The sequence below is a fragment of the Emys orbicularis genome, chromosome 10 (assembly GCF_028017835.1).
Source record: "Emys orbicularis isolate rEmyOrb1 chromosome 10, rEmyOrb1.hap1, whole genome shotgun sequence".
In the NCBI taxonomy this organism is placed as follows: Eukaryota; Metazoa; Chordata; order Testudines; family Emydidae; genus Emys; species Emys orbicularis.
In genome coordinates, this window is record NC_088692.1 from 20,086,481 (window position 1) to 20,101,812 (window position 15,332).

The 15,332-nt window shown below is 41.0% G+C and overlaps 1 protein-coding gene across 1 annotated transcript in view; it reads right to left on the bottom strand.

Moving 5' to 3' along the window:
- Window positions 1–7,483: 7,483 nt before the first annotated feature.
- BMERB1 (bMERB domain containing 1) overlaps window positions 7,484–15,332 on the bottom strand; it is a 107,520-nt gene continuing 99,671 nt past the window's right edge. The window contains exons 4-6 of the mRNA XM_065411629.1: window positions 13,718–13,832; window positions 10,158–10,240; window positions 7,484–7,596 (exon numbers count right to left, since the gene is read on the bottom strand). Coding sequence (XP_065267701.1) covers window positions 7,484–7,596; window positions 10,158–10,240; window positions 13,718–13,832 — 311 coding nt within the window. The remainder of the gene's footprint in view (window positions 7,597–10,157; window positions 10,241–13,717; window positions 13,833–15,332) is intronic.

Consider the following 15,332-nt stretch of genomic DNA (forward strand, 5'->3'; position numbering starts at 1 on the left):
ATTAATCCATTTTGTATTCATGCCCCTTTGCCTTCACTTTCCATGAATATTCTAGCAAACAGGCAGGAAACTTCATGGAAATAGCAAATATTAAGTGAGCAGTAAGTGATTATTGCACTATATTTATGGAGAGCATAGTTTTAATTTGTAATCATGAACATAAATTCATACTGCAAACCTAATTTTCATTCAATCAGGGAAGAGAAACATACTATAAGATCTTGTATATCTAATAAAAACAATGTGATTCTCTGAGGTGAGGTACTATGGTACAGTGGATAGAGCAGTATACTAGGAGGCAGGAGACCTGGGTTCTATTTCTGCCAATGAGCCTGGGCAAGTCACTTCCCCTCTCTGTACTTCTGTTTCACCTCCCATGCTTTGTCTGTCTTCTCTATTTAGATTGTAAGCACTTTGGGGCGGGGACTCTTTCTCTCTGTTTGTACAGTGTCCAGAGCAGTGGGGCTATGGTCTTGGTGCAACTGTAAAACAAACGCATAATATTCTCACCACAAACTCATGAACAATCTGCAGACCAGGAATTATTTGGCCATAATGAATACATTTGAGAAAGCAGCAATCTGTTTGCAGGTAATTTTCAAAGAGAAGAGGAGGCAAAGTTAATCAAATCATTCATTATAATTTTTTTGCCCAGATCGCTCTCTTTCCCAAAATAGCCCATGTCCCAGCAGCCTTCCTCATTGCTGGGGTCCAACCTGACAAAAGCACCCCTATTTATTTCCTGACTCTGCATGATTCACAAGGAAAACCTGGGCTAGATCTCAGGTGTTATAAATTGGCATAGGTCCATTGAAGTCCAACTGCCTCCTTTTAAAAACACAGAACCAGATCTTCAGGTCCTGTTAAACTGGTGCAAGTTCTTTGAAGTCAATGGAACTCAGCCAGTTTACAACAGCTGAGAATCTGGCCCCATGTTTTTAAGAATCAGGTGTATATTCAGCTCTTGGATGGTTTGATTGACAGTGTGCCTTGCTAGCCACCATAGTGCTCTGTCCGACTCAATAAAGCATACTTTCTGGTTTAAATACCTGGTTTCATGTAGTGATCAATCTCCCTTCAGTTAAAGGCTCCTGAATCAGGATTTGATTTTGTGGGAGCAGAATTCCTTAAATCCACAAAATTGCTTGTTTGCAAATGCTGGTTAGAGCTGGGATTTCTGATAAAAGCAGTAAGCTACAAGACCGCTTGTGCACAATGTACAGATAGAAAATGATCACCGATCACCCTGAGTCATGTGCTGGTTGTTGGTAATGATGAGGAACTGTTCACAGATGACTTAGAGCTTGTTGTGTTCATAATTGTTTTTATAGCAACATTCTTGTTGTCATATAAACGTTAGAGCTGACTTGCAAGCACAAACAAATATTTATTTCATAGGCAGGAGCACCAAGAAAAAATTCAGCTGTAATGTAGATATAGAGAGAGACATAAACATTACAGTAGGTGGACAACATTACATAGAACAATTGGTTTGTTCACACTTCTCTGAATATTCCTTATTGATGACTATAGATTGTCCAGTTTGTTCATTTTTGTTACTTAATAAATAGCAGTAATGTGGATTCATGTTTTGATGCAAGACTCAGTAGAGTCCTGCTTAGAAATACACATTAATTGGATATCAAAACACCCCAACACTTACACACTCAACCCCATATTTCCCTTAAACAAAGTCTGTGACATTTTTAGAAGCTACACATTCCCTACCTGCGATAAATAATCATTCTCTGGTTAGCCTAATTTTTGAGTTGAGTCTAAACCACAAAGTTGGAATGCAGATCTAAATTTTCCTGATATGTGGGTGTGTTCAGATCCAGAGATTTGATTCAGACCTGTGTATTGTAAAGAAGAGGCCCAGAAGTGAATTCTGGATATGAAGCTAACTTCTTCAAATTTCAGGAGCTGTTGATTCAGGATTTTGGTTTGGCCAACTATACAGGAAAGAGCCATCTGTGAATTTCAGAGGTGGATCTAAATTCCACTAGATCTCAAGGTGTTTGGATTTAGAGTTATGATTCCACATTACTCATTACAGAGTAAAGGATGAATAGCGAAAAAACAGCCCTTCCCTATGGGACCTCACTTCCCATAAGCCTAATTCTGTAGCTGCTCTATACATGAAACTCCCACTGAAGATCACGCACAAGTCAGTTATAGAGTCAGGACACAAAGTTGCAATTAATACAAAACAAACAGATGTGTTCGTAGGATGAAAAAAACACCTTTCCGTTCAAAATTCAGCCTATCAAGTAACCCAGTCGTTCTGCACTTTATTAGTTCAAAACAATGTTAATTTTTTTTTTTTTTTTTTTTTTTTACTCCAAGCAGCATGGCTCAGGGTCAAACCGGATAAACATATTGGGAAAATAGGAAAGAAACATCTCACTGACTGTGTCCATTTAACTGATTGCAGAAAGGCTTTTAAGCCCATTTGGGAAAATATGAAGTGTGAACAAAGCTTGACAATCATATATAAACTTTTGAGCATCAACCAAATAAAACACATAGGGCTCCATTTACCACAAAAAGATACAGCCATTCCATAACTTTCCTCTTTTGCATACACTTCTGTTCAGGATGTAATTGTGTGGGTTTGGATGATGGCCTAAAAGTATTCATGTGTAAAAAAATTAATACCCTTCTGTTAAGGGTGACACCTATGAAAGGGTTAACTGTGTCAGTTACCAGTAGCTACTAGTTAACAATGTCTTGTTCTCCTAGTAGAATTAGCCAAGGAGAGCCTTTGGATGGTGTAATCTATTTAATATGTATCGTACATATCCAATATATATTGGTTTAGTATATTATTGTCACTTCCAGCCTACAAGGAGAGTTGTGTAGGAGAAGTTTCTCTGGAGTTGGATTGAATTGGTTCATTGTAATTTGGGGGAAAATGTCTCTCTCTTTATCTTTGCATCTTTCTGATCTCCTGTTCCTATAATTCAGTTAAGATGAGTTGACTTAATCTGATAATAAAATCAGTTATTGTTAGATATTTCTTACAAATTCTGGAACACTATTACTCCAAACATAGGAGTAAAATAAACTAAACGCTTAATTCATTAGCACATACCATTTTGCTGTGATTCCTACAGCTGGAAAAACAATGGTGGTAATAATATAGAAAAAGCAGCAGGATCCTCTAACAATACTCCTTGACCTCATCCTCATTCCTCCTTCCCCACGTGTTATCTCAGGTCCACCATGGTATGTTGTTTTAGAACCACTATATAGCTGGATCTTGAGAGCACACAGCAACGGAATGCAGGTAGAACTGGTAATGTAATTCCCTAGTGAAAACACCAGTCAATGTAGACTGTTGCAGCCTCTGATGGACTTTACCTCTTCCCCTGGCTGCTGTTAAACCATATCTCTGATTCAGGAAGAGCCAGTGATTTGCTGTTGGGCCAATGTCATATACTATATAAAAAAATAAATCTTGGCATGGTACCGCTGGACACTGAGGGCTTTACTGCCCTTGTCCCCTTCTCCACCTCACCTTGCAAATGACTGAGGTTGAACACAGGGCTGGGAATTGTGTTGGTTTCTGCATCTTTCTGGGACATGGCAAATTATACTTCTGCAGTGCTTAGTTGAGGGGAAAAGTCATGGAAGTGGCTCCTTTTTACTGATTTCTATGGAGTGTAATCTGTGGGAGATTGTGCATTTTTTCATTGGAATAGAGCCCTTCAGATTTCTTTCACAAACTATTTGAATTTATAAAATTATTCTTTTTTTGCACAAAGCTAACCTAACTTTTCTGGAAGGAGATTGTGCACAAGACATGTACATCCTACTCTAGTTCACAATCACTCGTTGCTCTTGGTAGCTTGAAGAAAAGTAACAAATGTTTTAGATAACACTACATCTTAGTTTATTTGGAAACACATTTATCTCTACTTTGCTGTAGAGATTCATCATTTTCAGTGGGGTTTTGGGACTGCAAAATCCTTCACAAAATGTAACTAGTGTAGCTGTAGGGAGCAATTTTCCCTGGACAGATATACTTGATGTTTTAACATGTCTTTTCTCTCTTGAACTTCTATGATTTTCTGATGCGTTGGTATTTAACTTGATACAAATGGTAATAAATGGCCACGGTTTTCAGAAGTGACTAATGATTTTGGGTGCCCAACTTGACACACCTTAAGCAACATGATTTTCAGAAATTACCAACCAACCAGGCTCTGTTAAATGTCTCAAGTTGGGGCCCCCCAAAACTGAGGCATCTAAAATCATTAATCGCTTTTGAAAATTTCAGCTAAGTATCTTTTAAAAAGCTGTAGTCATGGAAGGAAGTATGTTTCCAAGATATTGTGCGATGGGTTTTTGCCACATGACTCTTACTAACTTTGAGGAGCTAAATGGCTATGAACCCTCACTTGAAATATATACTGTATGAGTCCAGTTTTCAAAGAAAATGGGTGGTATTTGCACAAGCATCCAAGCCTAAATCTGCTTGGATTGGAGTCCAAAGGTGAAATCTCCACTGACTTCAGGGGGAGTAGTTAAGCTGTGAAAAATCTGACTATGCACCGTCTAGTAATTCATTGCAAGACTTGTGGCCCTCAGGATCCTTGATTCTACTTCTAAATGAGCCTCTGATTAACACTGGACAAGTCACTCAACTTCTATGCCTTACTCAACCCACGTGATAAAAAAGTAGATAAAACTAACTTCACTGGTAAACCAGACCTTCCAGCTGATCTGATTTGTAAATTCTGAAAATGAAAGGATCACTTTCATTACTGATACTTTAGTTCTGTTCCCTCAAGACACAAATTGCAAATGCCTGATTACAACCATGTTCATAGATGCTTAGCTCTCTTCGCTGTGCTTGTTCTTTTTAATTTAATTGTGATAAGGTGTTTTACTGCCACTACTGTGGAGATGTACCCCAATCACGAATGCCCAATCGCACAAAGGTCTGTTTTGGGACTCTCTTTTAATTGAATTTGCTGTCCAGGCCCACCTCCCATCTGGAAAATCCTGCTGATTTCTCCCCATCCCTCAAGAGAATCTGACCTTCCTAGATGTGAATCCCCAGCAATCTCTCCTATCTTGGCCAAGGACAGTCATCTACTAGAAAGTCTAAATACTCCTACTAACACCCCCCCCCCCATCTCCAAGTCATCTCTCTCCCTCTATCAGTTGCAGCCTTGTGATTAGCCTATTATTCAGGACACCCAGCTTTCCTGATTCACCAGTATACACAAAGAGCTGTATGAAATAGCTGATTCCTCTCTGACCTTAAATTTGACACTTCTTGAGCAAGTCCCACTCCTAACACTACTTACATTCTTCCTCACCCCTGTTAATAATATATATAATATACTATAACCATCCAATATTTCTGTTAAGACACTGCACATGATAGAGAATGAGGGACTGGTCCAAAGCAATGAGAAGGTATCAGAAACTTCAGGGGCGTTATTTGATTGTCCACAGTCTGACTGGTTTTTTTTCATGTGCATTTTCCTTAAAGTTTATTCAGATTATAAACAATTCTCTGCTTTGATGCACATTTTGTACTGACCCTGCAACCAGCCTGACCCAAATCTGGATACACCAAATTCTGACCGCTCCAGAGGTGAATTTGAAGGTATATGTCAGCACACATGCACATCCATATAGTACTTTGATTAAAATATTTAAAGTGCTGCTGGTGTCTCGAGGAAAACTTTAATATTTTTTCCTCCCTTATTTCTGATCCCTAAGATACATTTTGAAGTAACATATGTTCTTTGTTTCTTAGGCCTGCTCCTCTTTAGTCTTCTTGTAGTATGGTTCTTGAAAAGAGTCTGTGACAGTGAAACAGGTTTGTTTGGAGATGCAAATTCTACATATTGGACCAATACAGCTCAGGCAGTTTGGTTTTTATACTATTTTGAATGTTTACATCTCTGAATCTGAACTAGACACTGCTTCAGCTCTTTCAGAAATGTTTAACATCTACCTTTAGTTACGTAACTCACTGATATTTTTATTGGCTTCCACTGCTGTAACTATTATTTCCTGTGGGTTTATATGTAATGTTTTGCTTATCCAGTATTAAGAAATGGTTGTTCAGCTTGAAAAACTTTTTTCTTTTAGGAACATTCCATTATCTTTTTTAAAGCCCAATGTTTTCACATCAGAACATCTTCATTTAACTACTTACACCCATCACAACATACACCTATAATATGGTATACTAGTCACACAGATGCACCATCTTACTGACAGCTAGTAAAGGGACAACTATATTTTACACGTGTTCATCTGCATACCAATAGAAACGTGAAACATCAATGTATCAGACCTAATTGTTTTTCCCTTAGTTTCGAAACTACTGTTTTATGTATTGCTATCTTTTTAGTACCCAAAACTTCACCTTTTATGTTTATTATTTTTAATCTTGAAGACAGAATTTGGGGATGTATTGTCTTTTTATAATACTTGGCAACTAATGTTTCTCATGGCCGTTAAGAATCTGATTAATAGCCCTTTTCAGCACCCTGCTTCATAAGTTAAATGATCCTGCTGCCGTCATGTTTTTCTCCCCTTGTGGACAGCAACCTATTGAGCTTGTGATACATAATCTCATAGTGCATTTAGTTGTGGTTTTAATAGTTGACTGCACTCTCAGTATTATTGCATCTCTGCAAGGCGGAGGGCTTGCAAGCAAATAAATGATGCAGTGTTTGAATTTACACCAAAAACTATAGCTGTGCCTACTAAGAATTTAGCAGAAACCAATTTCCAAATGGACAGGTAAACTCCATTTGAATTGGGTTGTTTAAAAGCCACATAGGACATTTGACCACAGGGTCACTGAAATGCCATAATAAAATACAAGCCAATGAGCAGGATCTTTGTTGTTCTTATCTGTTCCCTGTGAAGAACTGGAAATGAAACTACACAGCAAAGTAGTCAAATGTCGTACTAGTTCAATAAATATTTTGTATGCAACACCAGTTGTACTAAATTTGCTTCATCTATTGGTTGCACTATATACAGTATCGCTACTCTAAGGTTTCATTTTGAAAAATAGCCAAGACAGGACATTTTTATATTCAGACCTTGGCATACGTTTGAATGAAATTTGCCAAGGGAAAAAAGGTGTATAACAAATCCTACAAAGTGCTGAATTTTTAAAACCGCTATTTTAAACATTATTTGGTAAAATATACACTTTTCTAATTCACTTTTGCCACAGAGTTGTATTTGTCTTTTCAGCTATTTTTACCTATCTGTTCTGGTCATTGGACAGCTGCTATATATATATTCCTTTATTTTAAGCATGCGCATTGAGTGATCCATGCAATAGTGAAGGATTCACCATTGGTACATTCAGTACATTACTGTAATGTTTACAGTATTTCTTGATTCAACTATCAGGATGCTTTAAAATCCTTTCACCCTACTGTTTTATCCAATGAAAACATTTGAAAAAAAGACAGAATTGGTAGAGAGACTGGAGCTACATGATGTTGCATTGCGTGGCCCCACAACAATCTTTAATAATAGCTATTCCTGCTTTGGCGACGGTGGGCTTGCTTGGAGGAGGTTCTGCCTTCTTTTCTGCTGGGGTACCTGTGACATTCAGAACAGGACACCATTAAAATCTAGAGTTAGACCAAACTATTTCCTTCTGCTTTCATCACACAGTATCCTGCAGTATCACACAGGCCTACCTTCTAGACCGAGTTTATTTTACATTCTTTGAACAATGTTCTTAGTGATGTTGAAAGATACCAGCCTATGTGATGACTGATCCCACCAAAGGAACAGAAGGCTTGCCCACTCAGGTGAGAGAGGGGCTGCAGAATCCAGATATCGAACTGAAAATGGGGGATTTAGGTGTAAATCATATGGTTAAAATGAGGGAACAAGAAAGGGGAAACCAAGTAGGGAACCCCAGACAACACCCACTACTCTGAGAAGGAGTCCAAGGAATCAGTGGATACTATCTGGCAGCCCTGGAGACTGAAGTGTTCTGTTACAGTAGGGTAATGAGTGGGCACTTCAGTCTCCAGGGCTGCCAGATAGTATCCACTGATTCCTTGGACTCCTTCTCAGATTTCTACTTTCCTCAATGGCTCTACTTTGTGAGATTCCAGGGTGCCATATTTCAGATGCTCACAATACTTGCTTGTCAGCCTGGATTGTTCTCTGCTGAATAAAAATGTTGCTGGCACTGACATTGGTCAATGTTATCCTCAATATCTCCCAATGTGTATAATAAGCCAGGATGCTGAAAAGGGATAAATCTTTGGGCTAGTGGGAGAGTCTGTGGATTTGGAATGTTCATATACAGCTGTCATAAACATACAGCTACGGGTAGCATAAAACCCCTCCTTTACCTGTAAAGGGTTAAGAAGCTCAAATAACCTGGTTGGCACCTGACCAAAAGGGGAGAAGATACTTTCAAATCTGTGGGGGAAGGTTTTTGTTTTGTGCTCTCTTTGTGTGTTCTCTCTGGGACAGCGAGAAACCAGGGCAGGGAAAATACATCTCCTAAAGCCATACCTGAACTAAGCATCTAAGATTAGAAATTGAAAGTAAGGAAGGAAATGCATTAGATTATCTTTTTGTTTTAGCTTGTGAATTTCCCTAGGCTAAGAGGGAGGTTTATTCCTGTTTTTTCGGGGGGGGGGGAGGGGGTTTGTTGTAACTTTAAAGTTTTGCCTAGAGGGGAATCCTCTGTGTTTTGAATCTGATTATCCTGTAAAATTACCTTCCATCCTGATTCTCAGAGGTGCTGCTTTTACTTTTCCTTTATAATAAAGTTCTGCTTTTAAGAACCTCATTGGTTTTTAGTGTCCTAAAAACCCAAGGGGCTGGTCTGTGCTCACCTTGTTTGCTCTCAAGCCTCCCCAGGAAAGGGGGTGAAGGGCTTGGGGGGATAGTTTGAGGAAACAGGAACTCCAAGTGGTCCTTTTCCTAAATCTTTGTCTAACTCACTTGGTGGTGGCAGTGATACCGTTCCAAGGACAAGGAAGAATTTGTGCCTTGGGGAAGTTTTTAACCTAATCTGGTAAAGATGAGCTTAGGGGATCTTTCATGTGGGTCCCCACATCTGTACCCTAGAGTTCAGAGTGGGGAGAGAATCCTGACAACAGCACTTTCCCTTTGTTGGACTCAGGAAGAACATCAGTGGCTGGCACTTGATTGATTGTATTTCCATTGAAACTATGGTACATTTTAAAATAGCCAGACTTCTCAGTAATTAAATGTCTCCTTCATATCTTCCTTATGTGGTTTCTGTAGGTAATGATGGTGCCCAACTTATATGGTTTTGTCAGACACTCAGAACCTTCATGCTTTACTCCAGTTCCTCTTTACATACTATTCAATTACATGCACTGGGCTTAGTGTAAAGCCCAGGAAGACTTCTCTGATAGCAGTCCCTTCTTGGGTTGTTACAAAGTCCTGTCTAGAAACCTAGAGCATATTACACCCATATCCCTAGTACATACGGTATTGTAGTGTATAAGACTTTCAAGATACCTTCCAACCTGCGTAGTTCCTGTCTTGATAGACAAAAGGGTGGGTCTTTCAATTGTGTTAGCTCATGCAAGCTGGCTTTATCTGACTGAAAAGCCCAGTTAACCATCATTAAGATATAGACTAACTGTCACTATCACGTAGGAAGTCGTGCTAGCAGTAGTTAAAACTCTAGACTCCTCATAGGTGGAAACGCAGCCAGATAAAATGGTTTCAAGCACATTAATCTGCATTTTAACAGGATTTTTTTAATCTCAGTTGATTGAACTAACATGATTGAAAAACACATTATTTTTACTATCAAGAGAGGTGCCACCTAGCACATATGGATTTAATGTTGATGAGAATTGGAAATCCAAGTTCACTAGGTGATTTTCAAAATCTCAGCCGAAATGGCTAGAAACAGAAGCTGGCATTTCATGTTTTTTGGGGGGAATTTTATATTTTTATATTAGTTCATTTTGGTCTAAGCTGTTTTGGGAAAATTTTCAGAGACATAATTGGGAGCAAAAGCCCACCTCTCATTGACTTTCAGTGGGAGTTGGGTGTCTAGCTGCCCTCTGTGCCTTTGAAAATCTATCCCCTTCCTTGCCAGAGTTTTTCAAAGACTTTTTTCTTTCCCATTTGTTTTTAAATGTTAAACTCACTGGCAGGAGATCGTGTTACTTTGTCTAAGGGTTTTAATTTGATCCGCAGGAATTCAGACATCTCCTTGTCTTCCTCTTGCTCTCTGTTGGTGCAAAAAGAGAAAGGGGAAAAAAAGTTGTAGAAGAAAAAGCAGCAATTTCTACATAACTAAGAGAAACAGTCCCTTGTGTAAAGGCAAGATCCATAAGAATATTATTAATAGCAGTAATACTTCTTTGCTCTTATTTAGCACTTTTCATCTAAAGATCTCAAAGCTCATTAGAAACTTAATGAATTGAGAGAGAAATCCTGGCCCTATTGAAGTCAGTGGCAAAACTCTCATTGACTTCAGTGGGACTGGGATTTCATTCTAATGCTCACTGCTTAATCCTGAGAGACAGGCAAATATTAGCCCCACTATGCCCCTCATTCAGCAAAGCACTTAAGTAAAGCACATGCTTTGGTGAATCAGGGCCTATATCGGTAGGAAAACCAAGGCACAGAGAAGTTAAATGGCTTGAAAAGGTCACACAGCGAATCAATGTCAAAACTAAAAACCAAACCCAATTGTCTGTAATCCCAATTCCCACCTTCTAACCCAAGGGAGGGCAAACTACGGCCTGCGGGCCGGATCCGGCCCATCAGGGCTTTAAATCTGGCCCACGGGATTGCCAGCCCCATGGCACAGTGGCGCTAAGGCAGGCTCCCTGCCTGCCCTGGTCCTGCACCACTCCCGGAAGCAGCCGGCACCATGTCCCTGTGGCCCCTGGGGGAGGGGAGGGCAGAGGGATCTGTGGGCTGCCCCCGCCTGCAGGTACTACCCCCCGCAGCTCCCATTGGCCGGGAACGGGGAACTGTGGCCAATTGGACCTTTGGGGGTGGTACCCGCAGGTGAGGGCAGTGCGTGGCTGAGCTGCCTGCTCCACCCCACTCCCAGGAGCCACTGCCGGACATACTGGCCACTTCCGGGAGTTGCACGGGGCCAGGGCAGGCTGGGAGCCTGCCTTAGCCCCCCTGCATGCTGCTGCCATCCTGGAGCCGCTCGAGGTAAGCAGTGCCAGACCGGAGCACGCACCCTGAATCCCTCCTGCACCCCAGCCTCCTACCCTGAGCCCCCTAACTTCCTGCCTTGAGCCCCCTGCTGCACCCTGCACCTCCTGCACCCCAACTCCCTGCCCTGAGCCCCAGCCCCCTGCCACACCCCACACCCCTCCTGCACTCCAACCCCTTGCCCTGAGCCCCCTCCTGCACCCCTTGCCCTGAGCCCCTTCCTGCACTCCGCACTCCCTCCCGCACCCCAACCCCCTGCCCCAGCCCTACATTCTTGGCCCTGCATACAATTTACCCACCCAGATGTCTCCCTCCGGCCAAAAAGTTTGCCCACCCCTGTTCTAACCACTAAACTAGGCTCCTTCTAGAAAAAATAGCAAAGGAACATTATGGTGTGTTATAATGCTCTCTATGTTTAAAAGCCTAAGTGAAGATTTTGATTTTATTGGCTCATGCTACGAGAACTCTCATTGAAGTCAACTAGTGTTGTGGTTGTGTGAGGATGGCAGGATCAGGCCTTAAGGAAATTAACATCACTTTGCTAGCCTTTAGCATTCATGGAATTTTCATTATTATTCCATTTTTTCAATATTAAAGTGCATATTGATTAAGAAGTATTTCAGTTTAGTGTAGAAAAATCAGATTTATTAAAGTAAAAGTACCAATAAATGTTGCACGTGAGCAATAGAGAGCACTAATGCATTTCCAACTGTATTGAGTGTATTTTCAGTAGTCTAGTAGAATGGCTTTTTTGAGGCCTTTATATTCTCTGGCTACAGATGATGCTTCATACACAGAACTAAGGGCTTATCTGCACTTGAAATGCTACAGTGGCACAGCTGCAGCTGCACTGCCATTGTGCTTCAGAGAAGACACTATCTAGACTGACAGGAGGGGCTCTCCTGTCGACATAGGTAATCCACCTCCCTGAGAGGTGGTAGCTAGGTTGACAGAAGAATTCTTCTGTCGACTTAGCACTGTCTACACTAGAGGTTGGGTCGGCTTAACTATGTCACTTGGAGGTATGGATTTTTCATACCCTGAGCAACGTAGCTTTTCAGCTTAGACCAGGCCTAGGAGTCAGGGTTCTATTCTCAGCTCAGCTGCTGATCTCCTGCTTGATTTGGGGCAAATCTTTTCACCTCTCTTTTCCTTCCCACCCTTTGCCTGTCTGAGCTACTTAGACTTTAAGCTCCTTGGGACTCAAACTGTCATTACCATGTTTATTACACCTCAATTTTGGTTGGAGCATCTATGTGTTGTAATACAAATAATTAATAATAATAACATGAGCATTATGTATGTGCAAAGACCAGTTTATACATGTATGAAAATCATTTCTTGTTAGAATTCTCTTTCAAGTTTACTTCCCCTATCTAAGGCCAGGTCTACACGCAAAAGTTAAATCAACCTAGCTACGTCACCCAGGGGTGTGAAAAACCCACACCTCTGAGCAACATAGTTAAGTCAACCTATCCCTCAGTGTAGACAGCGCTAGGTCGATGGAAGAATTCTTCTGCTTCTGCCTCTCAGGAAGGTGAATTAACTACAGTGATGGGAGAACTCCTCCCATCACAGTAGTGAGTGGCTCCACTGAAATGCTACAGTGGCATAGCTACAGGACTGCAGCTGTACTGCTGGAGTGTTTCAAGAGTAGACTAGCCCTAAGTCCATGTCTATACTACAGCAGCACAGCTACAGCACTGCAGCTGTGCCACTCTAGCGACATAGTGTAGACATTTTTTACATTGATGGAAAAGGTTTTTCCTTCCATCTCTCTGAGAGCTGGTCTGCACTAGAAAGTTAGCTTGACCAACATCACTTAGGATGTGAAAAATTCACACCCATGAGATATGTAGTTAAGCTGATCTAAGCCCCAGTATAGGCAGCACTAGGTCAATGAAAGAATTCTTCCATCGACCTAGCTACTGCCTCTCAGGGACAGAAGAACCTCTTCCATCGCTGTAGTAGGTGGTGTCTGTTCTACAGAATTACAGTGGTGCAGTTGTAGCACCAGAGCTATGCTGCTGTAGTGTTTCTACTGTGGGAATATAACCTGAGAAGCAGTAGTTAGGGCGATGGAAGAATTCTTCTGATCACCTACCTGTGTCTACATCAGGAGTTGGGTCAACATAACTGCGGTGTTCAAGGTGCAAACTTTTTCTGAGCTCTGAGCAACATAGCTAGGCCAATCTAATTTTTAGTGTAGACCAGCCTGAGTGGGTCTAGCCCAGCTCTTTTCATAACAGTAAAGGCCTCAGATATTTTCTTGTAATAAATTCAAAGGGACATTAATCCTCTGTAGCCATGAGCAGAAGATTAAGTAAAATTATGGAATAGGGAGAGAAAGAGACATAGTGATCCAGTTTGAATGCATTTCATGTGGTCCCAGAGAGAGGCTTTTAGCCTCATGCAATGTTTGAAGACACCAAAGTCAATAGAAATTTTGTCACTAGAATGAGAATAATATCAGGTACTCTATTCGGCCTGCCAAGTCTCTGAAACAAATTCAGGCACTTTCAATCCTTACCTTAATCTCTCCACCTCTGCATCATCTACAAGAAAATCTCTTTTTTGCACCAGTTTATGGATCTTCTGAATCAATTCGTCCTCTCTTTGTTTCTGCATTTTTGTTTTTTCTTTTTCTGATCAAAAACAGAAAGAATAAGACAAGGGTTAGGTACTCAGATTTCTAACAACATTTGACCAATGAAAGTCAATGGCCTTTGTCCAGATTTACAGTAGGTGAGAGCAGGGCATGATCCAGGGTGATACTTTTCCAGGCCATAATATTTGAGACATTTTATTATTTGGTAAACATTCTTCCCTGCTTCTCCTGAAACCACAAGGCAACAATCCACTCTTTACAGAAAGGGTCAGGAGTGAATGGATATAGTGAGAAAGGGAAACATTTTTTTCAGTGCAAATATATAAGGTTAATCAGTAAATTGTGTTCTTGTGTTCATTTGAGATAATTATTGGCAAGTCCTAAAGACCAGCCAGTCCATAAGCCAGGATCTAGAAAGGTGACCCCAAGGCAGGTATGTAGGCTCCTAATGAAAGCAAGGCAATGCAGTCCAATGTTGCTACCTTTTTGAGGATGCTCCCTGCTACCTGGTTATTCTGACAGACTGCTTCTGCTCCAGGATGCTCCTGTTTCTGACCTTGGCTTCAGCCTGTGCTTGCTCCTGCTCCTGCTCCAGCACCTGTTCCAGCCACAGCTGGTTGCCCAGCTGTCCTACCACTAGGACACTGGAGTGGGTATCAGGAGATGTGAGTTTGGCAACCTGCACTGCCACTGAGCTGCAATGTGGTGTTGGACAAATCATTGTTATGACTAGCCAGAAAACAGAAATCTCCGACTGTGAAAAATCTTCATGTTTTGAAAAACATGTTTTTCCATTTTTCCCAAATCAGGATGAAAAGTTAAAAGTGCAAAATTTTCATGGGAAGGGATTTCCAGAAAAATATCGTTTGGGGAGAATTACAGGGGAATCTTTTTGGGTACCTCCCTGGAAGGCTCTCGGCAACTTCAGTTTCCCCCTGCAGGCAGAAAGAGAAATTTACAAGAGTCTTTAAGGCAGGCTGCCAGAGGCTGCGCACCCAGGCTCTGCACAGCCTGGCTGCTGGAGAGCCAGGGTGCTCAGCCACCTGCTTTTCCCTTAGGCAGAAAGTGAAATTGACAAGAGCCTTCCAGGTGGGCAGATGAGGAGCCATCATTTCAATTTTCCTAATGGAAAATCAAATTTTCGGCAAAATTTCAATCTTTTGGCAAAATGAAAAATTTCAATCTTACCAAAAGGCTGTTTTCTGTTGGAAACTCATTCCAATAGAAAATTCCTGACCAGCTCTAGTCACCGTATCTCTATTTCCCCTGCCACTCTTTGGCTGTCTTGTCTATGTAAAGTGTAAGCCCTTCAGGGCAGGGACTGTCTCTTGCTGCATGTTTGCACGGTGCCTAGCACAATAGCTCTACTGTGATATTAATAATAAAACATTCATGAGTTCAGAACCTTTGGTAAATTTTCAATCTAGAAATCCCTCCATGGCACCATTTAGAGTTTATTTTCCTAATCTCCTTAAGAAGAGCATTTTTAAGTAAGGGCACAGTTCCATTAGAATAATGGCAAAACTCCCATTCACTT